Source organism: Myotis daubentonii, chromosome 16 (genome assembly GCF_963259705.1).
Source record: "Myotis daubentonii chromosome 16, mMyoDau2.1, whole genome shotgun sequence".
In the NCBI taxonomy this organism is placed as follows: domain Eukaryota; kingdom Metazoa; phylum Chordata; class Mammalia; order Chiroptera; family Vespertilionidae; genus Myotis; species Myotis daubentonii.
Window position 1 is genome coordinate 32,813,502 of NC_081855.1, and position 24,289 is coordinate 32,837,790.

The window sequence follows — 24,289 nt, forward strand, 5'->3', positions numbered from 1 at the left end:
TTTTTATTTCTCTCTCTCTACCTTAACATTTACTCCCGCCATCTCCTCTGAAGTATGCCTCACTTTGTAAAAGTCTCTGGTCAGGTATCATGTTGATTCAAAGTTAAGAGATAACGTAGAAACTTTTTGTGTTTTCTTCCCTCCCGGCAACCATCCCATCCAGGAAATAAAAGTCCTTTGGGGCTCTCTCTAGGCCAGCGGTTCTCCACCTGTGGGTCGCGACGCCTTCGGGGGGCGAACGACCCTTTCACAGGGGTCGCCTAAGACCATCAGAAAACACATATATAATTACATATTGTTTTTGTGATTAATCACTATGCTTTAATTATGTTCAATTTGTAACAATGATATTGGGGGTCACTACAACATGAGGAACTGTATTAAAGGGTCGTGGCATTAGGAAGGTGGAGAACCACTGCGCTAAGCCATCATGGCAACTCCACGCTCTTTCACCTCCACTTTCCTGTCCTCGTTTCACACATTTCTCCCTACTCACAGTGGACCTATGGAGATGAGGGGAGAGAAAATGGACTTAGTGTCATATCTGATCTGTGTGGTCCCTCAGAACAGCTTTTCTTGCTTTTATATTAAGTTCCTTTAAACGACTGATGATACATTTCTCATCCCCCAATGTGTCTCTTCCCTGGATGCAGCATCTGTATTCCTTCAATTGTACCTGTTGTGACAAGTCTCCCCGACTCCACCATCCTTCTGTGACATCACCCTCATATGACAACATCCTCCTTAAGATGAGATGCTCCCCACGTGACACATTGCTGTACTGGGGGTGTGAACTCTTTAGAAAATGATTATCCCACTTTAAATATATATTACTAGAGGCCCGGTGCACAACATTTGTGCACTGAAGGGGGGGGTGTCCCTCAGCCCGGCATGTGCCTTCTTGCAGTCCGGGTCCCCCAAGGGGTCCTTAGTGCTTCTGTGGAGGTGGAAGAGGCTGCCGTGGAGGTGGGAGAGGCTCCTGCCACCCCTACTGTGCTCGCCAGCTGTGAGCCTGGCTTCTGGCTGAGCAGCACTCCCCCTGTGGAGGTGGGAGAGGCTCCTGCCACCCCCACTGCGCTCGCCAGCTGTGAGCCTGGCTTCTGGCTGAGCAGCACTCCCCCTGTGGGAGCACACTGACCACCAGGGGGCAGCTCCTGCATTGAGCATCTGCCCCCTGGTGGTCAGTGCACATCATAGTGACCAGTCATTCTGCCGTTCAGTCAATTTGTATATTAGGGTTTTATTATCTATAATAATAAAAGTGTAATATGCTAATTAGACCGGACAGCTGAACGACCTTCTGGATGTCCTTCTGGATGACTTTCTGAACCAAGCTGGGGCTGCGAGGGCTGAGGCAACCACCGCAGCTGTGAGGGCCGAGTCCCTTACACGAATTTCATGCATCGGGCCTCTAGTACAGGATAAGGATGCTTTTGACTGCACATAGCAACAACAACAATAAAACAATGGCAAAAATAATGAGGAAATTATCTCACTTTAAAAGAAAGACTAGAAGATAGGAAATTCCAAAGTTGGTTAATTCAACAGCTCAAACATTTTAGGGCTCTGGGTTGGCTGCTCTGAAATTCCTTGCTTTTCTCCTCCTGATGGCAATATGACTGCTAAACTTCCAGGCATCAGATCTTTATATCCAAATAATCTAGCAAGAAGGACTAGAAGAGGCGACAATGTGGGTTTTCCTTTTTACCAGGGGATAAAAATTCTCCTAGAACCACTTCAGCAGAATTCTCCTATGATTTGGTGCCAGAACTGGGTCATATGGTCACCCCGTCTGCAAAGGGAAATGGGAGGGTGAATGTCTGGCTTTTCAGCCAGGAAGAAGGGGTTTGGGAATGGCAAGCAGTGGTGTCTGCCATATAGGTAGAAGCTCCTGGAAGTAGAAAGAGACATGATTGGCCTGACTCAAAAATATTTTTTTAAATATATTTAATGGAGAACCAAGATGGCCTGTACTCGTCGCCTCCCACAACCACATCAAAATTACAACTAAAATACAGAACACATCATTCAGAATCACCTGAAAGCTGACTGAATGGAGGTCCTACGACTAGAGAAGTAAAGAAGGAGCACATTGAGGTGGGTAGGAGGGGCGGAGGCCCACGGACTAGCTGGTTCGACACCCACGTGTGCTGTTTTCTAATCGTGAGGGACATCGGCTCTGCGGAGGCCGCCCCTGAGGAGCAAGGGGTCCCAGCCCCACACCAGACCCCCCCCCCCCCCAGGGTCCCAGCGCTGGGGAGAGAAGTCCCCGTAACTTTGGGCCTTAAAAACCAGAGGGGATTTTGGCTGAGTGACACAGAGGCTGCTGAACCCCACGTCTTCCTCTTAAAGGGCCCGCGCACAAACTTACAAGGTCTTGCTTTTTCTGATCTCCAGTGTTAGGGGCGGGGTGGTGGTGGCAGGAACTCAGGGGTGGCTTTCTCCCAGACGAGGGTGCTCGCAAGGATCATTGTTCCTGTGCTGGGACCTCCTCTGTCCCAGGGCTGACTGGCAGCCATGTCAGCGTGGCCCACACTGCTTGCTCCACCCTGGGGATTCCCCTGAGACCCCGCCCTCTCCTATTTGCAGCCCCACCCAAACCGTTTGCAGCAGCTTTTCCATAGGAATGGCCTGTCCTGGCTCAGGCTTCAGACTTTGTTAAAATCTTTCAAACAAGCTGCAGCTGATGACGGCGTTCCCCAAACCATCAATAAAAGGTCCAAGACCCGGCTCTACCACCAGCCTACTTGCTTCACAGCTAGGCCTCACCTCCCGCACAGCAGCTCTCCCACAATGGCAACAAGCACGCATCTATCAACAATTAAATCTAAAAATCAAAATAAAAGAACAAGAAATCTAATGAACAAAATGAACTGGTGCATAAAACAATCAGAGGCATGGAAGCATGAGATCGACTGACGAATCTCAGAGGGAAGGGGGAAGGGGGACAGGAAGAGCTTAACCAAAGATTTTACCTGTGGACACAGACAGTAGGGTGGTGAAGGCCAGTGGTGGGGTGGGAACCGGATGGAGGGGGGTAATGGGGGGGATGGGGGGGCAACTGTAATACACTGAACAATAAAGATTAAAAAATATAAATATATTCATTGATTTTAGGGGTGGTGAGAGAGAGAGAAACATCAATTTGTTGTTCCACTTCTTTATGCATCCATTGGTTACTTCTTGTATGTGCCCTAACCGGGGATTGAACCCACAACCTTGGCATATCGGCATGATGCTCTAACTAACTGAGCTAACTGGCCAGGGCATGAATGCTAGCATTTTATAGATGATGTGAGTAGACTAGGATATGGATGGTGAATCGACATTGGGGGTCTGGTTGGCAAAATAAAGGACAAGGTTTACAGGGTAATAAATTTCCAGTGTTAGATACAAACATTTTCCTATCTAAGTAAAGATTTTATATTAAGTTTAAAAGTGTGTGGGGGGGGGGGGAAGAGGAAGAAAGGAGGAGAAGGAGAAGAAAGAAAAGTTTCAAACCAGTTAATCTTGACGATTCCGTGAGAGCGAACAGTCCGCTGCGCCGAGGAGCAAGTCAGTGGCTCTCAATGTGTGGGCCCAGGAACAGGAGCGTCTGCAGCATCTGAGAGCTTCTTACAAATGCAAATTCTTGGCCTCGAAGTTGACCAGCTGAATGAAAAAGTCTGGGGCTGGGGCACACTAATTTGTTTTTCAACAAGCTTTGCAGGTGATTCAAGGGTAAGAATCACTGGCCTAAGAAATGGTCTCTAAAACTCGCAGAAAGTCTGTTCCTTTTGAAGAGACTCTTGACCTTTTGGATCTTGGCCTGAGAATCCTACATTCCACACATCTCTAAATGTTCATTATCCTTGGTACCTTTGGCCCCCAAGGAGGAACTCTCAAAGAGTATGTGTTTTTGAGACATTTAGAAACTTTTTAACAACTCCCATTGCTCCTTCGGCCCCAGCGGTAATCAGCCCAGTCCTGCTTCCTGAGCCCAGTCCAATCGTTGCTCCCTGAAGATATTGTCTCATCCCCTAGGGTCACACCCATTGTGCACATGATGTATGGGCCGTGGGTAGGAAACTGAGGCTGCAGGAAAAGGATCTTCAAGAAGATGTAAGACCTGAGGCCTCTCTCTCCCTCTGGGCTGAAGAACTGTGAGAGACCAGGGTTTCCCCAGCGGTAAATAGATCAGCTATAAGAAGGATCTAGAAACACTTGCTGGAGAGTGGGGAGAATAAACAAGTGACATGGACTTGATGGGAGTAAGTCTCAAATGTGAAGAGAGCCTCAGACAGTAATGCAGGGGAATGTGATGTTGAAAACTGATGCCTCAGGTTGCATGTGAAAACCCAGGCTTTTAAGGATGGAGTGAGGCATTGGCCCTGTGGGTTAGAGGGAGGATGCTGAGAGCAAAGGGTAAGGAAATACACCGTAAAGTTCTCCACGTAGTCACATAAAACAAGATCACAAAAATTGCCTACTACTACATTAGGTTAGAAAACATAAGCCTGTTTTTCTACCTTGAATTGATTTACAATATAGCTTGGTAGGGGACTTCTAAGAGTCTGAGTTTTAAGTTGTGGGCACCACACAATCAAAAGAATACAATGAGGGAGAAGCAAGATCAGATATGAGTTTAGAAAGATCACTTTGACAGCTATCTAGAAAATGGGCTGGAGTGGAAGCAAATGGAAGCAGAAGGATGAGACTAAAAAGACTTCTAATAGACAATAGATTGCAGCAGGCAGCTGGGAGAGGATGGGAGGCTGAGACACGGTGGAGGGACTGGGAGGCCACCTAACCCCTCATTTGTTACCCTCCATCTCTCATCTTCCATCCCCTTCACCACTTTGGTCCTATTCTCTCCCCCCTCCACTTAATTACCTCTCCACTCCCTTCCTTCACTTGCTCTATTCCTTTATCTCACTTCCTCTTAATCTCCCTTCTTTATTCCTTTGTCTATTCTATTTCTCTTATTTTAACATCACCCTTTGTTTTCCACCCTTGTATTCAGTAACATATTTTAAAATTCTTATTCCTTTCAAAAGAGCTCTCTGAGTCCCCTGCATACAATTTCATCATCATCTATTTCTTAATCCAGAGAATCTCTCTCACCCATCTCTCTTGTCTCAATATACACACCACATATGTCCGGTCTTCACTCAGTAAGGGGCCACCTACATCAGAAAGGTGCAGGGGACTCACCCTATAGCTAGTCACCCATCCAGCAGTCAATATCACAAGCTTTTTGAGTATTATCTATCAGCAAGATTGGGCACAAATAAACTGTAAGATCCACATTTATGTCTCTGGGAACTTTAATGAATTATGGAGGGAAAACACAGACACATGAAAAGTTCATCAACATTATAATGTGTTAAACGTTGCATGAAAAATGATGGGTAGAAAAATGCATTAGAGATAGGAAGAAGAGAGTGTCTTTGGAGTAGGAGACTATATAGAGGAGAGTGATTATCATTTATTATTCCAGGCACTGTTTGAGGAACTTTATGTGTTATTTTATTTAATTCCCTAGACTAGTCTACAAAGAAAACATTTTTATTCTCACCTTGCAGATGTGGAAACTGAGACCCAGAGAGGTTACGTAATTTACTGAAGGTCAAATCTCGAGGACATAGCAGCCCTGAAGTTTGACTGCAGGTCTGTTGGACTCCAAGTGTCTTCCCACCGATTTATTACACTGAATCTTCGAAAGGCAGGTTGCATGTGTCTCTGGATGGCTTGACGATCTCTTAAATATTTATTCCAGCAGCAACTGTAAACTCTCCAGCGATAAGGTCACTTAGTCAGCACCTGGTTACATGGTCTGCACATGAGGCTGACCATCATATGGACCTGGACAAATCGATTGAGCTCCTGAGTACTGAAAGTGACTTCATGTATCTCCGTGTGTGGTTTGCTTTCCTCAGGTGTATGGAAAACACCCCATGGCGTCAGGGAACCTCACCTGGATATCAGAATTTGTCTTCCTGGGGCTCTCACAGACTCGGGAGCTCCAGCTTTTCCTGTTTTTGGTGTTCCTGCTCGTCTACACCACCACTGTTCTGGGAAACCTCCTCATCGTGATCACAGTGACCACAGACTCCCGGCTTCACAGCCCCATGTACTTTCTGCTTCGAAATCTGGCTATCTTAGACCTCTGCTTCTCCTCAGTCACTGCCCCAAAGATGCTGGTGGACTTCCTCTCTGAGAAGAAGACCATCTCCTACCTGGGCTGCATGGCCCAGGTCTTCTTCTTCCACTTTCTGGGTGGTGCCATGGTCTTCTTCCTCTCAGTGATGGCCTATGACCGCCTTGTTGCCATCTCCCGGCCCCTCCATTATGTCACCATCATGAACACTCAGCTCTGTGTGGGGCTGGTGGTGACAGCGTGGATGGTAGGTTTTGTCCACTCCATTACCCAACTGGCTCTGATGCTCCCCCTGCCTTTCTGTGGCCCCAATGTCCTGGACAACTTCTACTGTGACGTCCCACAAGTGCTGAGACTTGCCTGCACGGACACCTCCCTCCTAGAGCTCCTCATGATCTCCAACAGTGGGCTGCTGGATGTCATCTGGTTCTTTCTCCTCCTGGCCTCCTACTTGGTCATCCTGGTGATGCTAAGGTCCCATTCAGAGCAGGCAAGGAGGAAAGCAGCTTCCACCTGCACCACCCACATCGTCGTGGTGTCTATGGTCTTCATCCCAAGCATCTACCTCTATGCCCGGCCCTTCACTGCCTTCTCCATGGACAAGGCTGTGTCTGTCAGCCACACGGTCATGACCCCCATGCTCAACCCCATGATCTACACCCTGAGGAACCAGGAGATGCAGGCAGCAGTGAAGAGATTAGGGAGACAGCGACTGGTTTGTAAAAAGGACTGACAGTGGGTAGGTCACTTCTCTTTGGCTTTGTTTTCCATTTGTAGAGTGGACAGAGAGCTAGTATCTGTTCTCTTCATAACTTGTGGATACGTTGTGAAGGTCATTGTAGAAGTGAGTGAGTCCTGAAACTAAGCAACTTACTCAGGTTTTTAGGCAAAGGAAAATTTCTTTGTTTTTGATTGTGATATATGATTTGAACACTCCTGTGACAATAAAGTATATTTCCATAGAAACATTCTGGAAAATCACTCCCTCCTTTCCACCTTCTTGATGGATAGTTTCCTTCTGTAATGATAGCATTTCTCCATAAGAGCAGTTCTATTTTCTGTATTTTGACCTCTTTTCCCAATACCCCTTTTGGCCTTTCTCCAGAGTGATAGAGCAAGTGCAGAGCCTGGAGACTTAGCCCTAAATTACAAGCCCATGTTCCACTATCTTCCAAACTTGTAACCTTGGCTGAGCCACCTGCCTCTCTTGGACTCATGGTTTCTTTCTTTCTTTTTTTTTTAAAAAAAATACATTTTATTGATTTTTTACAGAGAGGAAGGGAGAGGGATAGAGAGTTAGAAACATCAATGAGAGAGAAACATCGATCAGCTGCCTCCTGCATGCCCCCGACTGGGGATGTGCCCGCAACCAAGGTATATGCTCTTGACCGGAATCGAACCTGGGACCCTTCAGTTCGCAGGCCGACGCTCTATCCACTAAGCCAAACCAGTTAGGGCAGATGGTTTCTTTCTTACTGAACTGGCATAAAACAATATCTGTTCCGATAATCTCACAGATTTTTTACAAGATTCAATGTTATGTAAATCATCGAACCTATGTAAGGATTATTGTTATTGTTGCTATTATGCCTGGTATTTATCCTTTCATCAATTGAGTAGTGTTTTGGAAATACGGCAGAAATTCCTAAGTGCAGTGACGGAGGCATTGCAAGGGTAGAGGCTGAACTCCAAGGGGCCATGCAACTTCCCCAAGGGTGAGACGGAGAAGAGAAAGCACATAAATTCAGGGAATGTATGCAAGACTCAACTTCTTACTGTTGTTCCTCTACCCACCCCCATTTTCAGACTCTACGCGTCTTGCAAACAGGAATGGGAGGTCCATTCATTTGTTCATTCATTCGTATTTGTAAATATGCATTTGGGACCTGATATAGTTTTCTAGGAAGGGCTCTAGAACAGTTTATGGACTATCTCCTTCTCCCTCCTACATTGATAGATATCCTCTCTCTATCCCCCTTCCCTTTCCCTCCCTCCCTCCCTACATTGATTTTTGGCCTGTTTAGTCTTGACATCCATCTGGTATCCCTCTCCCACTTCACTGTTGTGCCTAGTTTCCTCTCTGCCTTGGTCCCCCTTGCTCAAGGTCCCCAGGGTGGTACTGGCTCCTAGGCCAGCTCTCCAAGGCCCCATAGTAAGTTTTTCTGGTCTTGCTAAAAACAGAACAACCAGCCCTAGCTGGTTTGGCTCAGTGGATAGAGTGTCGGCCTGTGGACTGAAGGGTCCCTGCTTTGATTCCAGGTCAGAGCACATACCTGGGTTGTGGGCTCGATCTCCAGTGGGGGTCATGCAAGAGGCAGCCAATCAATGATTCTTTCTTGTCATTGATGTCTCTCTCTCTCTCTCTCTCTCTCTCTCTCTCTCTCTCTCTTCCCCTCTCCTTTCCTCTCGGAAATCAATAAAAAACAAATAAACAAAATAGAACAGAACAAGCTGCCTCTCTCAGGAGAGTCCTCAGCACCGGAACATGTACATACACACATGCACACATGTGCACACACTCCTGGCCTGCCCCAGCCTCGACCCAGTGTGAAGCCACCATAGTTTGAGTTAAGCCCCTTCTCACTATTGACCTCAGTGTTCTTGTCATGAGAATAGGTGCAAGGACCCCACTCCCAGGAGCCCCTGGGAACAGGAGCAGGCCCACCAGGCCCTGAGCCTTGCTCTGCTGCAGCTGTCTCCACGGGGGCCGTTGGAGCTGAGAGATAAAGAGATCCAATCAGGCCTGTGGCCAACAGCAGCCCCACTGCGGCGGGAGGACAGTTTTTGTGAAAGTGGTTGCAGAATGCTGAGGTTTTGAGGTGGGCAGGGGAGGGCGGGAAGAAGGTTCCTGGGTATTACAGCTGAAGATGCCAGGGAGGGAAGGCTCCCTCATGGTCTTGGGTTTGAGCCTCAGCCTGGCAGGACCAGTCTCTGCAAAGGTGTCCACTGGCCCGGGGCTGGCCTGACCCAGGGCGAACACTGCCCCTGACCAAAGGCACCAGGTCCTAATAGCTGTTCAAGCACAAACCCAAGCCTGACCCAAGAGCTGTGACAGGCAAGGTCACAGCAGATGCATCCATTGCACACATTCGCATTGAGGCCCTGCCGGGCATTGTGTTAGGGGCTGAGGCCACAGTGAGCAACAGGACAGACACACACCTATTCTGTATGGCACTCACAGACCTGCAGGGAGCTGTAGCTTCACCAGATCCACCCACAGACATACACGTGTAATTAGTGATGTTATTTTCTATGAAAGGAGCTATAAGAGTAAGGACCAGGGAGACCCAGACACTTGATTTGGATCTAGTGAGCCTGAGACAGGAAAGGCTCCCTATGGATGGGGCCTGGAGGGTCAGTAGGAGTCGCCAGCCACAAAGAGGAAGGGTCTTCATGGTTGAGATCCATTGCAGGTAGGGTAGGTCCCTTGCAGGAGCTGAAAGCCAGTGGGTTTAGAGGAGAGAGGAATAGAGAGAGGAGACATGGCTTTGGAAGAGGGGAGGTGGCAGGAGTGAGACTGTGCGAGCCTGGGGGCCTCTTTCTTTAGGAGAAGGTGCATGGAGGACCAAGATGTGTTGGCAGAGGAGACGGTATGCTCCTGGGACCAGTGGTTCCCAGTCTCCCAGGGCCACAGAGTGCTGTGGCCACCAGGGAGGGAGGGAGAGCCATTGAAGAGCTGGCTGGTCAGGGCCCTGATCCCTGAGGATGCCCCCATCCTTCCTCTTGCCCCCTTAGTCACAGTTTCCAAGCAGCCTGTCTCCTCCAGTTACCCCGAGGGCTCTTTTTGATGTGTCTCGTTACAAATCTTTTCTTTCCTACGTGGCTCGGTCTTGGAGTCTGATTTGGCCATTTCCCTTTCAGAGGCAGAGCGCTCCTGCATGACGCCCCCACCTGCGGCCCAACCAGGCCCAAGCCTGTAAGCTTCAAATGAAGGCATTTTTGTTCCTTATCCTTCAAGAAGCATTGTATTCTACGTGGAAGTCAGTTCTCAGTTCCATGGTGGCTCCCTCGGATACATGCATCTGCTTTGAGAGTGAGTTCCAAATCATCTGGGTTTGGAATCTCTGAGCTGACATCGGCTACACGTCACGCCTCCCGCCCCTGCAGCGTTGCATGTTTGTGCGTTTAAACAGCTGATATGAACAGCGATCCCACAGCGATGGTAAAGATGAAGAGACAGAACTGGATGTCCTTCCATTCTGTCACGCCATGTGACCGTTCGGAGTTATAATTTGTGTTTAAAATTTAAAACATTAAAACAGAATGCAAACTGCGAAGTATATTTTTAAGTGCAAATTTTACTTCATGCATGGCTATTTTACGGAATTTGAATATCTTTGCCATTAAAATTTATCCTTTTTTAAATGTTTGTTTTAAAACTTAAAAGAAACACAAATCGAGAAAACTGGCTGGCAGGGGTGGGGTGGGAGGGTGCTGTGTGTGGAGGATTCAGGTGGCGGGAGGGAGCGTAGGGGCAGGGTCCTGTGGCAGGGCGGGCAGCAGAAAGCAGGCTGAAGGGGCAGGAGTCCAGGTGGCAGATGCCAGCGTTCCCTTTGGTCTCCTTGCCTGCATTTCTGCCTGCCGGTCCTGCCCCAGCCCAGGAAACCCGCCCTCCATAGACTGGTTGCATAGGGCCCCTCAGTGGTCCCTTTCTATGTGCTTGTCTCTCATCAGCACTTCGAGCAGATCAGCCAATATGGCAGGCGGGGTCCAGACCCCAAGGCCCTGTCTCCGGCTTGTCCCAACAGCCTGCAGCAGCCCACCGCTGTGGCAAACCCTCGCACTCACTGTTGCTGAACTAGAGTCCTCTGGGAGGGCAAGCAGAGCTCACCCTGAGTTTTCCTTTGCGGGGGCTGGAAGGTAGGCAACCTGGGTCCCCGCCTGGCTGCCAGCCTTCTGGGGGTACCTGGCTCCCTGACGTCCAAAAGGGAAAGCACGTTTGAGGAGCAGGCGTCCACTTTTTAACGCTCTCTCCTTCATGAGGCTCACTGTCCCTGTGTCACAGGTGTGGGCGCTGAGTCCAGGGAGTGGTGCGATTCACCCCAAGTCGTGCAGGGGGTAAGCGCACTTTTGGCAACTCCCTGGAGGCTTTCCACCATCACAGGAGAGGCGCCCCTGCGGAAGATAAGGAGATAAGATCAGGGCCCAGGCCTTCAACGGGAGCTTGTGAAAGGGATTGCTGAAGGGGCTATTTCAAGAGCAACTGTCAGGCAGGGGCGTTGGTGTGGGAGGAGGGGGCTGTCAAGGCGTGGGGCTGGGTTTCGGTAGGGCATGGGGGATAGAGGGCGGGAGATGAGACACTCAGACAGGCCTGCTGGGAGTCTGGAGCAGGGACAGGGATGGGCAAGTCCGCCTGAAGGAGCGGGGAGGACAGGCAGGCTGCAGGGCTCAGCGGCGGTGATTCTGGAGCTCAGGATGGAGAGATGAGCACGGGTTCTCCAGGTAGACCAGGGAGGGGTCCAAGCAAAGGGTGAGCCTGGCTCATCCAGTGGAGGGAACTGCAGGAGGAAAGACAAGAGGGTATGAGAGAGCCTGTCACTGGAGGGGAAAGACCGACTGGGGTGTTCTACCCTTAAGATACGGAAATGAAGGCTTAGGCAAGGGCGCACAGGTAGTGACAGAGCCAGGCCCAACCCAGGTGGTTCTGAGCCCCTGCAGCAAGCCCCCTCCAGGAAGCTACTGCTGATCAGCCTGACAAGTCAGAATTCACGCCTCCCACTCAGCGCCCACCTACTACTGCTAAGCGCTTAAATTCGAGGAGGAACACGGAGCCTAACAGGTCCTCAGCTGTTATGGAAGATGGAGGCTGCTGCCATTGCTCTGCTGGGTGCTTTACTGTGACATCTCACTGTGTCCCCAGATGACCTCATGAAAAAGCCCCATAATTTTCAGGCCCTGACTTAGTCATCACCTTACCCTCCACTGGCATCTTGGAGAGAGCTGGTAGGGTAGGGAGTAAGGGGTAGGGGCTAAATCATTAATCTTACATCATGAATTTACTCAACAAACATTTATTGAGCACCTACTGAATGCCAGGCCTTGTGCTGGGTGGGGGGTGGGGTATGGGGAGATACTACAGTAAGGCAGACCCAGTTTCTGCCCTGTTGGGCAAGGAGAGGAGCGTTTCCAGTCATCTGGCCCAAGTCCCATGTTCGGGATGTGGAAACTGAGTGTAGGTAGTGACTGGACAACTAGTGAGCGGCAGGACCAAGCCCAGGGCTCTGCCGGGCAGGCTGGTCCTCGGGCGTCCAGCAAACATTCCCTGAGAGGCATGCGCAGGACCCGTGAACTCGGCAGCAGAGAGGGTGGGACGCGGTGAGTGGGCAGGAGGGAAGGAGGCCCCGAGGCTGGTTGAGTGGCAGGGTGGGGTGGGGATTTCAGTCCCACAACCCCCCTCCCCGCCCCCCAAAAAATCAAGAGGGAAATTCTAGAGCTCCACCTCAAGAGGCCGGGCTTCTGGGGCCCAGAGCTCCCCTGCCCCACTCTAGGGCTGGATATAAAAGTCCCTTCCCAGCTGCTTCCGAAGAAGAGCAGGAGGGGAGAGGCCAGCGTGGGGCCCCCGGGTGAGAAGGGAGCAGGAGAGCAGCCAGGATGCGCGACGCGGGTGTTACTCGTGTGGCTCAGGGTCTCACTGTGGAGAGGAAGCTGCTCCTGGCCCTGGCAGGGCTCGTCCTCACACTCGTCCTGGCCCAGCCTTGTGAGGGCACCACCCCAGGTAATAGCCCCTTGGACAGCCCTGGAGAAGGGCGATGGAGGGGGAATTGCTTGGGCCTGGGGGGCTGTGGCTCCCATGGACCCTGAGTCCCCTTCCCTCTGAGCAGCTTCCCCCGGGGCCGTGGAGACCTCAGTCCTTCAGAGCTGCATCACAGAGGCCAAATTCCTGGTGGATGCCGCCTACAATCAGACTCAGAGGAGGTGGGTCTGGGTTCTGTGTGGGCCTGGGGAGGGTCGCTGAGGGAGGGTGGGCTCCAATCACGGTCATCTCACCCATCACCCTGCCCCTGGGCACCACAGGGGCAGTGCCATGTTGGTAGAGATCCTCCCTTCCATCCATCTGTTCACGCTGTCCCAACTGCCCACCGCCTGGGATGGGGCTCTGCTGGGTGGCTCTGCAGCCTTAAATCAGCTCTCCCTCCTCCTCTTCTGGGCAGCATGAAGCAGCGCCTTCTCAGTGGCTCTGCCCGCCCCTCGGACCTCCTGTTCTACTTCAAACAGCCGGTAGCGGCCACCAGGACAATCACTCAGGCTGCCGATTATATGCACGTGGCCTTGGGGCTGCTGGAGGAGAAGTTACAACGCCAGGGGTCCAGCTCCTTCAATGTCACTGGTACCATGCTCCCCACTGAGCCCGCAGGGCTGGGAGTGGAAGGAAGGCAGGAGGGGGAGGGGGCGCACAGCTTTGGGGTGTTGGCAGGGGAGAGAGTAAACGGATGGAAGGGAGGTACAGAATAGACCAGCTCCGGAAGAAGCCAGGAGCCTGGATCCAGGGTCCTGCCCGCCTGCCCCACCCTCAGGTTTGCTGACGGAATCCCAGCTGTGGCTGCTGTCCAAGGCCAGTGGCTGTGCTGCCCAGAAGCAGGAAGAGAGGTGCAGTGACAAGTACCGAACCATCACGGGGAGATGTAATAACAGGTGGGAGCGAGGGGCTGCACCTGCCCGGGGGGAGCCTCCCTTCCCTCACCACCCCTCCCTATACGCTGAAAGGTCTCCACGCTGGAACCCTGCTGACCCGAACGCTCCCACTGCTGCAGGAGGAGACCCTGGCTGGGGGCCTCCAACACTGCCCTGGCTCGCTGGCTGCCGGCCGAGTATGAGGATGGGCTGTCGCTCCCCTTCGGCTGGACCCCTGGCAAGAGGCGCAATGGCTTCCTCCTCCCTCTTGTGAGTAGGGACTGAGGACCTGGAGGATGCTTGATCTCTGCTAAACTTGGGGGCAAGGGGGTGGGGGAGGGGTAAAAGCACAGCCCAGAGTCAGCCAGACAGACTGGAACCCAGGCTCTCCCTCTGGCGGGCTGGGTGACTTTGGGCAGGTGATAGTGTTGAGTCTTGGTTTCCTCATCTGTAAAACGGCAGTAAAACCTGCCTCACGTTGCTGGCCTGAATCTCTATATATAAAAGGCTAATATGCAAATTGTCCCCTTGGGAGTTTGACTGGGAGATTGGGAGTGTGATTGCTTGCTATGATGTGCATTGATCACCAGGGGGCAGAGTGGAGCGAAGGAAGGCCCCGGCCGGCAGCCAGAAGGCCCCAATTGGCCCTGATTGCTGGCCAGCCCTAGGGACTCTACCCGTGCACGAATTCCGTGCACCAGGCCTCTAGTATTAAAGAAACACCCATATATGATATAATTTATTAATACTAGCCATTATAGTATTTTTTTCTCTCAAAGAATTAGTATCAAAGTATCTTGCTAAATACAGGGGTGAGCAAAAGTAGGTTTACAGTTGAGTATGAATTTAAACAGAATTTATTCTTGTATTATTTATTAATTATTGTATTACTGATTTGTGTTACAATTATAAACCTACTTTTGCCCACTTCTGTATAAAGAGCCATACATCTTAATCTAGCTATATCTATTGATCTGTGCTATTTCATATTTATCAATTTATCAATTTCTATTCATATGTCAATATAACAATCTATCAACATCTGTTTATTAATTTTTCTTCTATTGATCTATCCAGTCTCTCTACATTATCCATTACCTAACAGCCAATCCATGCACCTATCAATCATTTCTATCATCCAGTTTTCCATCAGTTTATAAAATGATCTATCAGTTTGATGTAATAACCTCTCTGGAAGTGCTGGTGGAATCTGAGCCAGCCAACCCGGCCTCTCCCCTTCTCTTTCCTCCTGGAACCCGCAGGAGCCAGGCCAGAGCCCATCCTTCTGGGAATGACAGCCAGGGGAGGTGGGACAATGCAGGAAAGGGGAGGGGAGGGCAGGAGAGGAGGAGAGACTGTGTTAACTCTGGCAGAGGCAACCTGCTGCCCCCTGAGGTCTGGGTTTCAGGGTCCAGAGCCTCCCCCGCCCCCAACGCTGCCCTCTTTTCCCACCAGGTCCGGGCAGTCTCTAACCAGATCGTGCGCTTCCCGCAAGAGAGGGTGACCTCCGACCAGGGCCGGGCCCTCATGTTCATGCAGTGGGGCCAGTTCATCGACCACGACTTGGACTTCTCCCCCGAGACCCCGGCCAGAGTGGGCTTCACTGCAGGCGTTGATTGCGAGAGGACCTGTGCCCAGCTGCCTCCCTGCTTCCCTATCAAGGTACCCGCAGCCAATTCCCAGGCCCCTGGCCTCCATGCTGGGCCAAGAGCTGGGGGTGGGATCTGGAAGACTTAGTACCATCCCTAATGAGCTGTCCGTGACGCTGGAGGATCAGACAGACAGGAAGCACAGCCGCTAAGGACTCCAGTTCTTAGCGGTTGGAGGGGCGGGGGTGGGGGTGGGCAATCTGCCAGGAGGTTCCGTGCAGGCTTCAGGGAAGGGGAAGCAATCGAGAGACTGGCTTTGACCCGTAGGTTTGATCCTGACAGTGGAAGCCTAGGCTGCTGTTTTTGGAAGCCTTTAGAGCAGCGGTTCTCAACCTGTGGGCCGCGACCCCTTTGGGGGTCGAATGACCCTTTCACAGGGGTCGCCTAAGAGCATCGGAAAACACATATATAATTACATATTGTTTTTGTGATTAATCACTATGCTTTAATTATGTTCAATTTGTAACAATGAAAATACATCCTGCGTATCAGATATTTACATTATGATTCATAAAGTAAGCATAATTACAGTTATGAAGTAGCAATGAAAATAATTTTATGGTTGGTGGTCACCACAACATGAAGAACTGTATTAAAGGGTCGCGGCATTAGGAAGGTTGAGAACCACTGCTTTAGAGTCTCTTAGCTCTCACCTTCTTTCCTTCCGGGGGTGGGCTGTGAGCAGGGAGCTATCCTTCAGGCTGAGAGTGGTGGTGTGGACACCAGGGAAAAATAGGTGCATTCCAGGAGCAGAGCTTCTGCTGGGGGGAGGGGTGCGGGGAGGGCGGTGTAGGTGCACACACTCCTCCACAAACACCCTCACCCCTGCACTCACCCTGACAGGTAAGGGGATCTCCATGGGGCCTGACCTGTGAGGGCCCCTGGCTGGCTCCTCCCTGGTGCAACTTTGCCCATTCTTCAAGCTCTGGGTCAGCGGCACCTCCTCTGGGAAGCCTTCTGGGATCTTCCTATTTCACCTGTCACTTTTGGCTTTTAGATCAAGCATAGCAAAGAGCACATCAATTTAGAGTTACGTTCTCTACATATGTGTCTGTTTTCAACTGAATTGCCAGCTTCCTGCAACCTGTACTGGGTTTTGCTGATCTTCATATCTCCAGAGCACCCGGCACAGAGAGGGGCTTAGGAAATATCTGTTGAATTGAATGGAATGAAAGGAGCCCAGGCCCGTCATGAGAACTAGGTTTCACTATTTCCTCTCCTGCTAACTAGTGGTCACTGCCCATCTCCAAGCCTCAGTTTCCCCACCGGGAAAATGAGGAGCTAAGGTTTCTTCCATTTCTAACCTTGCATGAATCTGTGATACAAAGTCCTAAGGACCTTCAACTGACCTGGTGAGCAGTGTGAGTCCAGATGAGTCAAGGAGGGCTTCCTGAAGGAGGAGACTTGGAAGCAAGGTTTTGAAGCAAGTGTGGGAGGACCAAGAAGGATACGCTGGCTCTTAAGAGGCCCCAGTGTCACTGTCTCCTCTTGCACCTCAGATTCCGGCCAATGACCCCCGAATCAAGAACCAGCAAGACTGCATCCCCTTCTTCCGCTCGGCCGTCTCATGCCCCCAAAACAAGAACATCATTCGAAACCAGATCAATGCACTCACCTCCTTCGTGGACGCCAGCATGGTGTACGGCAGCGAGGTCACCCTCGCCCTGCGCCTTCGCAACCGGACCAACTACCACGGGCTGCTGGCCGTCAACCAGCGCTTCAGAGACAACGGCCGGGACCTGCTGCCCTTCGACAACCTGCACGATGACCCCTGCGTCCTCACCAACCGCCCGGCGCGCATCCCCTGCTTCCTGGGAGGTCAGGCTGGGGAAGGTGGTGTCTTCCTGGGATACAGCCGCCTGGGGGTCTGGGTTTGGAGGCCATGGTGGGAGGCGGTGGGGGGACACGTCTTCAGACTTCAACGTGAGGCACAGCCTAGGACAGATCGATGCGCAGCTGTCGCAGGACCCGGAGGTTGTTGGGAGTCCCTTTGCAAACGCCTGTTTCTCTTCCGCAGTGCTGCCTTTTAGAAAGCTCCTCCCATTTTGATCCAACCTCCACCTAGTGCTCTTCAGGTTTCTGGAACCGCCCATCTTTCACTCACTAATAGCCTCTGTACTTGAAAGAAGCTTTATTTCCACCTACTTTTTTTAAAAATCTTCTCTGGGTTAAATTCCCTTAGGTCAGTGGTTGGCAAACTGCGGCTCGCGAGCCACATGCGGCTCTTTGGCCCCTTGAGTGTGGCTCTTACACAAAATACCACGTGCGGGCGCGCACGTACAGTGCGATTGAAACTTCGCGGCCCATGCGCAGAAGTCGGTACTTTGTGGAAGAGCCACACTCAAGGGGCCAAAGAGCCCCATGTGGCTCGCGAGCCGCAGTTTGCCGACCACTGGTTTAGGTTTTTACTCCCCACCTCTCATCCCCCACTGTTGCTGGACACTGGTACCTGGTACCTGCTTCCAGATGCATCATCTGAACCCTCCTTGGGCTCTTTGCCACCAAGTGCTGGTTGATATGGGCATCCTTTCTGGTTATTTAAGATACTCACGTGTGCCATCTCTCATCTGATAGCAGCCATGACAGGAGGCCACGGTTATCACCTCCTTTTACAGATGAGAAACTGGGGCGCAGGGAAGATGGCTAATGTGTCCAGAGCACAGAGTTCAGATGGCGGAGCCCACAGAGGGCACTGCGGTCAGGGTAGCGTCCAGGTCTGTGCTCTTTCCATGCTATTCCACCGCCTTCTTCGCAGGGAGTTGGCTCCAGCCCTCTTTTGTAGAGACTGTATTTTTTAAATTTTTTGTTGATTGATTTTGAGAGAGAGAAACATCAGTTTGTTGTTCCCTTTATTTTTGTATTCATTGGTTCCTTGTTGTATGTGCCCTGACTGGGGATCGAACCCACAACCTTGGTGTATCGGGACAAGGCTCTAACCAGCCGAGCTACCTGGCCAGGGCAAGATGGGTTTTTCTTGCACTTTCATGAGAGGTTTACTGAAAAGTGGATTAAATGAGACCTTGTACAAAAGGGCTTAGTTCAGAGCCAGCAAATGACTGGAAGGCCCACTGTCAGGCATTTACTCTGCCTCCTGGCCTCTTACTACGTGTAGTAAGCTGGTGGAAGGTCCCGCCCTTGATAGAGAACATGCACACGGATGCAGTTCCTGGGAGAGGGGCCCGTGGTCCCCAAGTCAAGGTTCCTAGTCATCCAGGTCTCTGCACCAGCTGGTCATCTTGTGGAGTAGAATCATTCGGCAAAGATTTTCCTGCCGAGGCTGGCAGCTGCCCTGAGCTTTTCTTCCCACACCGGCACCTGTTCCAATCACTTAAGGGTGCAAGACCCCGCTGTCTTCCTGCTCCTGGCCCGTCGTGTTGGGGAAGAGGGTGGTGGTCAGTGAGTGGCCTCACAGCTGAGGAGATGGAGGCCGAGTGAGGGCCAGGAGCCTGACACGGGTCAGAAAGTCCCATCACCTTTGCCTAGTCCCCAGAACTCTGTCTGCCCTAGCAGAAAGACATTTCTCTGGGAAGAGCTATGGTGACTCTGAACTTGGGGTTTTCAAGGTGACTCTCGAACAAGCGAAAACCCCTCGCTGACAGCCATGCACACCCTCTTTATGCGAGAGCACAACCGGCTGGCTACCGAGCTGAGACGCCTGAATCCACAGTGGACTGGAGACCAGCTCTACCAGGAGGCGCGGAAGATCGTGGGGGCCATGGTCCAGGTAGGGAGCCTGGGGTCCCAGCATCCCCTAGAGAAAATCTGGCATGAGAAGCATCTGAAAAAGTGGCACCCACCCTCCTTAACACATCCTCGGGGATGCGCCTCAAGTAAGCCAGGTCTGAGTGTGTATGCCTGAGATCTGGCCTGTCCCCTCAGTTCCGCCACCAACTCACGGTGTGAGCCTACCCATCTCATCAGCCAATGGGAAATCAATGTTGCGACATCTGACGTGATAGACATTCAAGAATTTATGTCTGAGGAGCCCTTCGAAAAGCCAAAGGTCTGTCTAAAGGTAAAGGAGTAGGCTAGGCAGCCGCTAAGGTCATTTCTTCCTACGTCTTCTCTTCTAGATCATCACCTACCGAGACTTTCTGCCCCTGGTTCTGGGCAGGGCCCGGGCCAGGAGAACCCTGGGGCCCTACTTGGGGTACTGCTCCAACGTGGACCCTCGCGTGTCCAATGTCTTCACCCTGGCCTTCCGCTTTGGGCACACCATGCTCCAGCCCTTCGTGTACCGCTTGGACAGCCAGTACCGGGCCTCAGCACCCAACTCGCGCGTTCCGCTCAGCTCTGCCTTCTTTGCCAGCTGGCGAATCGTGCAGGAAGGTGACCAGGTTTTCCAGAGGCAGATGGGAGTGGGGTTGGGGAGCACACCCCCTCCAGTTGGGCCAGGCCTACTGCCAGGAGGCCAGCTGCTGCTCAGGCCACGGCTAATCATCTCCCCAGGACAGTGAAAACAAGGCAGGGGCCACCAAGACCCTCAGTCACGGGACTCCCATCCCCTTTGGGATGAGGGATTTCTGAAAGGGGAGGAAACGGCTGTCAGACTGGTGGCTTGTGGGCCTGAAAGCTTGCCTTCCACTCCTTTAAGTAGGGGTGACCCCTTGCCCTGACAGCACAGCTCTCTTCATGTCCACCCAGGCCTCTGTTTTCTGAAATAACCATCATAGAATAAAAGTGACTGGCTTATCCAGCTCTGAGCTACTTGGGCCTCCTGTGATGACACAGGGGCTTCCCAGAGCTGTTCTAATCTGTGCTGCTCACATTCCCCGCCACCAGGTGGCATCGACCCCATCCTCCGAGGCCTCATGGCCACCCCGGCCAAGCTGAACCGGCAGGATTCCATGTTAGTGGACGAGCTCCGGGAACGGCTGTTTCAGCAAGTGAGAAGAATCGGGCTGGACCTGGCGGCTCTCAACATGCAGCGCAGCCGGGACCACGGCCTCCCAGGTGAGGGGCTGCCCACCCCTTCGCCAGGTGTGGCTTGGTGTGGTGCTGGTGGTGGTGTGGTGGGGACAGGTTTCAGGAGGTCCTGGGTGCCTCCTTTCTGACTGGGACTGTCTACAGTCTGTGCTGTGGCTCAGAGGCAGGCGAGGCCAAGGCTGATGCAGTAGGACATTTCTCAGACCACCTTTTTGCAGTCCTGCCACATCTCCGTCTGTTGCAGGGTCTGTATCTTTGGGTTCACAATGGGACCAGGCCTTGGGCACGGGAGATGAACAAAGGGGATCTGGAATTTCCACGTAGAGAGAAACAGATATAAAAGGCAGGGGCGAACTGCTCCATTCCCCAGCACCCTAGCAAGTTCCAAGGAGAAAGGCTCGGGTTCCAGGGACAGAGAAACTGGCTCTACGTGGAGACAGGCCGAGCCTGAGAGGCAGGGAATGGGCGGAGTAAAACGAAGGCTGCTTTGGCCGCTTGGTGAGGACACAGAAAGCTTTATCCCAGGGAAGAAGACAAATGAGGCACTTTCATGGATATAACTCGTTTAGTCTTTCCAGTGACCACAGTCATTTTATAGAAAAGGAAATAAGCTCAAAGACATCCAGTAATTTGCCCAATGCCACGTAACTAAGAAGTAGCAAAATGTGAATCAAATTCAGAGTTTCTCCTTTCTTCCCCCTGTTCAATCCACAATGTCAGGGGAAGGCTTTGACCACCACCTTGCTCCTCTCCCTCTCCCCACCTGCTCCATCTGCTTCAGCTAATCCCTGATTGTGTTATAACAGAGTGGGGGGGGGGGGGATTTCTAATGGCGCCCAACACAGCACCTGGCTGGCACACAGCAGGCACTCAAGAACCAGTTTCTTTCCTTCATTATACTTGGGTGCTCCTGACAGCTAAAGAGCTGTGGGTGCCCCCTGCTGGAGAACTGAGGTTATTAACCACTCAAGTTGCCTCACAGAGATATTCTGTTCCCCAAATACCTGTTCCCTGCAAGCTGTCCCAGAAATGGTCTCCTGATACTGTCTCTTACAGTCTATTCCAATCCCTTCCCAAATCCAACACCAAGTTTGGAATGGGAAGATATGAAGTCCACTTACTAGTAAAAGTCATGGTTGCTTAAGCTCAACAAGTATCCACTAATAAAATGGTAATTACAAAGTTGTTGTGAGGATCCTGAGAGAGATACACGCACCAGAGCTTAGCAATGGTAAAACATGACATGGCTGTCCTTAGTTCAGCTGGGGATGGTGTTGTGAGCTGTCGTTCAATGGATGATGTTGGGCTAGGGTTCCTTCAGATGATGGCAAAGCCATCGCATATGTTGATGTTCCCACACATCACGTGGCCTGATCCTGGTGTGAGATCCTGATAGCTGAGAAGTCAGCATGACTGGTCTTTGGAAGTTTCTGAGTAGGTGAAAAATTTAATTGTTTTATTGAGGTATAGTTAACATCTAAAATTCACTCTTTGTAAGTATACAATTCAATGACTTTTGTATAGTCATGTATCGATCACCATATCTAGTATCTTTCATTCATAAAAGAAACCTTGTAATAGCAGTCAGTCACCATTTCCACCCCAGCCCCCGACGACCACGAATCTACGTTCTGTCTCTATATATGTGCCTGGTCTGGACCTTTCATATAATGGAACCATACAGCATGTGGTCCCTTTCTGAGTAAACTTGATCCATTCTTTTCACTTCTTGTTTTGTTCACTCACTTCTTTCTTTCTTCCTTTCTTCCTTCCTTCCTTTCTCCCTTCCTTCCTTCCTTCCTTCCTTCCTTCCTTCCTTCCTTCCTTCCTTCCTTCCTTCCTTTCTTCCTTTCTTTCATTCATTCATTCTCAAACCCTACTGAGAGTCCTTTGTGTCCTGGGTACTGTCTTGAGTGTTAGGCACTCCTCAGGCTGATGCACGCAAAGCATGGTTGCCCACTGGCATTTGGTCTTTGGTTCAGGGCCTCTTCTGCCTGCGGGACTCTTGTTCTGCCTGATATGGCCAGACCACAGAGCTCTCAGGAGAAATGTGGAGAGAAGCAGAAGCTAATGGGAGGACAGCAGGGGTAAGACTAAAACTGCTTCTGCCCCCTTCCCCTCAGGGTACAACGCTTGGCGGCGCTTCTGTGGGCTCTCCCAGCCCAGGAATCTGGCACAGCTGAGCCGTGTGCTGAAAAACCGGGGTCTGGCAAGAAAGTTCCTGAATCTGTACGGGACACCTGACAACATTGACATCTGGATGGGGGCCATTGCGGAGCCGCTTCTGCCGGGGGCCCGTGTGGGGCCTCTTCTGGCTTGTCTTTTTGAGAACCAGTTCACAAGGGCCCGCAGCGGAGACAGGTGAGTGAGCCGACCCTAAAGAAACCAGCCCCAGAGCAGGGAAGAGAAGCACTAACATTTAAAGACCCAGCAATGGGGGAAAGTGCTCTTTTTAGCTTCATTTCTTTCACATTCACAAGATCTGAGACCAGGAGGCTCCTGGAGACCTTGGTCAGAGGGAGAGGCCACTGACCCAGGAGGCTGATGCTGCCTGAGCTGGAGGCACCCTTAACCCAGGAGACTTCCCAGCCTCCTCGCTATTCCAGGCTAAAGGGTCCCGGAAAACACGGGCAGAAAAGGCTAAACCTGGTTTGCCTCCTATAAGCTTGTGGTTTAAGACTGGACTTCTTATTTGGATTTGACCTTTACCTAGGTTCAGATCCAGCCCTGGCCACGTAAATCACCAGGCCTTTAATACTGGGCAATTTACTTGACCACTCAACTGGTTTCTTCATTGATAGAACAGGAATAATACCTATTTCGCAGGAACTTTGTGAGGATGGAATGACATAATGTACCTGGCACACAGCAGGTGCTCATTTTACCTTCACCCACATCTCTCGATTGTCTTGGCAGGTTTTGGTGGGAGAAACCAGGTGTTTTCACCAAGGGGCAGCGCAGGGCCCTGGGACAGATCTCCTTGTCTCGGATTGTGTGCGACAATACCGGTATCACCATGGTTCCGAGGGACATCTTCAGAGCCAACACCTACCCCCGGGACTTCGAGCACTGCAGCAGAATCCCCAGATTGAACCTGTCAGCCTGGCGGGGCAAATGAGGCTTCTGCAGGTGAGGGAGGCCCTTCCCCAAGAGCCCTGGGCTGGGTCAGGCCCCCACTTCCTTCCCCGGATGGGATGGGATGGCGGAGTCCTCTTAGGCCTCTAAGCAGGGACAGCAGAACTTGTCACTGGGGACAAGGTGCTCCTTCCATACAGGGTTCCCAGGATGCTAGCTTCCGGCTTCTGGGCTGACAGTCAATCCCACCCAGGGCCTAGAACTTTGGGGAGAGGGGCAGGAGCACGGGTAGCAAGTGCCCAGCTAGCCTGGGCTTAGTCATCAACACCCTAAAACAGCTCATTTCTGGATGTCCAGCAGTTCCTCACATGTCCACTTCTGCTGCTTCCACAGGCCTCCACCCCAAGCCTCCGACCTTGGAGACAGGGAACCAGGGAAGACTACAATTTACCCCCCCACCCCACCCCGTGCGCACTCTTCCCTGCCCCCCGCTCTCCCCCCCCCCGCCCCCCTCCCCAGCAACCATATCCTGCTGATGCTTTCGCTGGCAACAGCTCCGAGTTTGCTCTTCGGCTGGGAGTGATAGCTAGGGTGTCCAGCAGCAATGAGCCCACCTGCCTTGGGAGCCAAGCAAGGAGGTCTTGAGGCCTACGCAAGAAGTCACCAGGAGGGTTTCCAGCCGCTTTCTTCTATTTCCCACCACCCAGTCCCTGCCTCCAGCCACCCCAGAGTCCTCCTCGGGAGCCTGCGGGCTGGGTGACATGCTCTGCTTCTGCCAATAAAGCACTGCGGAGGGCAGGGGCTGGTCTCTGCCTTGGGCTGGGGAGGGCGTGACCCCAGTCCCATGCTTTGCTGATAAGACACGGCCGGCACTAGCCTCTGAGCCTCT

At 51.7% G+C, this 24,289-nt stretch overlaps 2 protein-coding genes across 2 annotated transcripts; both read left to right on the forward strand.

Moving 5' to 3' along the window:
* The first annotated feature begins 5,924 nt into the window (after nucleotides 1–5,924).
* On the forward strand, nucleotides 5,925–6,963 carry LOC132217827 (olfactory receptor 4D2). The gene has a single exon (XM_059668259.1). The coding sequence runs from the start codon at nucleotides 5,937–5,939 to the stop codon at nucleotides 6,870–6,872; it is 936 nt and encodes a 311-aa protein (XP_059524242.1). The 5' UTR covers nucleotides 5,925–5,936; the 3' UTR covers nucleotides 6,873–6,963.
* Nucleotides 6,964–12,683: 5,720 nt separating this feature from the next.
* On the forward strand, nucleotides 12,684–24,198 carry EPX (eosinophil peroxidase). The gene is made up of 13 exons (XM_059669607.1): nucleotides 12,684–12,854; nucleotides 12,961–13,054; nucleotides 13,291–13,466; nucleotides 13,654–13,771; nucleotides 13,891–14,020; nucleotides 15,206–15,412; nucleotides 16,899–17,217; nucleotides 18,963–19,123; nucleotides 19,473–19,728; nucleotides 20,182–20,352; nucleotides 22,449–22,686; nucleotides 23,242–23,454; nucleotides 23,794–24,198. Exons 1-12 carry the CDS (start codon nucleotides 12,731–12,733, stop codon nucleotides 23,441–23,443), a joined length of 2,196 nt encoding a protein of 731 aa, XP_059525590.1. The 5' UTR covers nucleotides 12,684–12,730; the 3' UTR covers nucleotides 23,444–23,454; nucleotides 23,794–24,198.
* The last annotated feature ends 91 nt before the right edge of the window (nucleotides 24,199–24,289 follow it).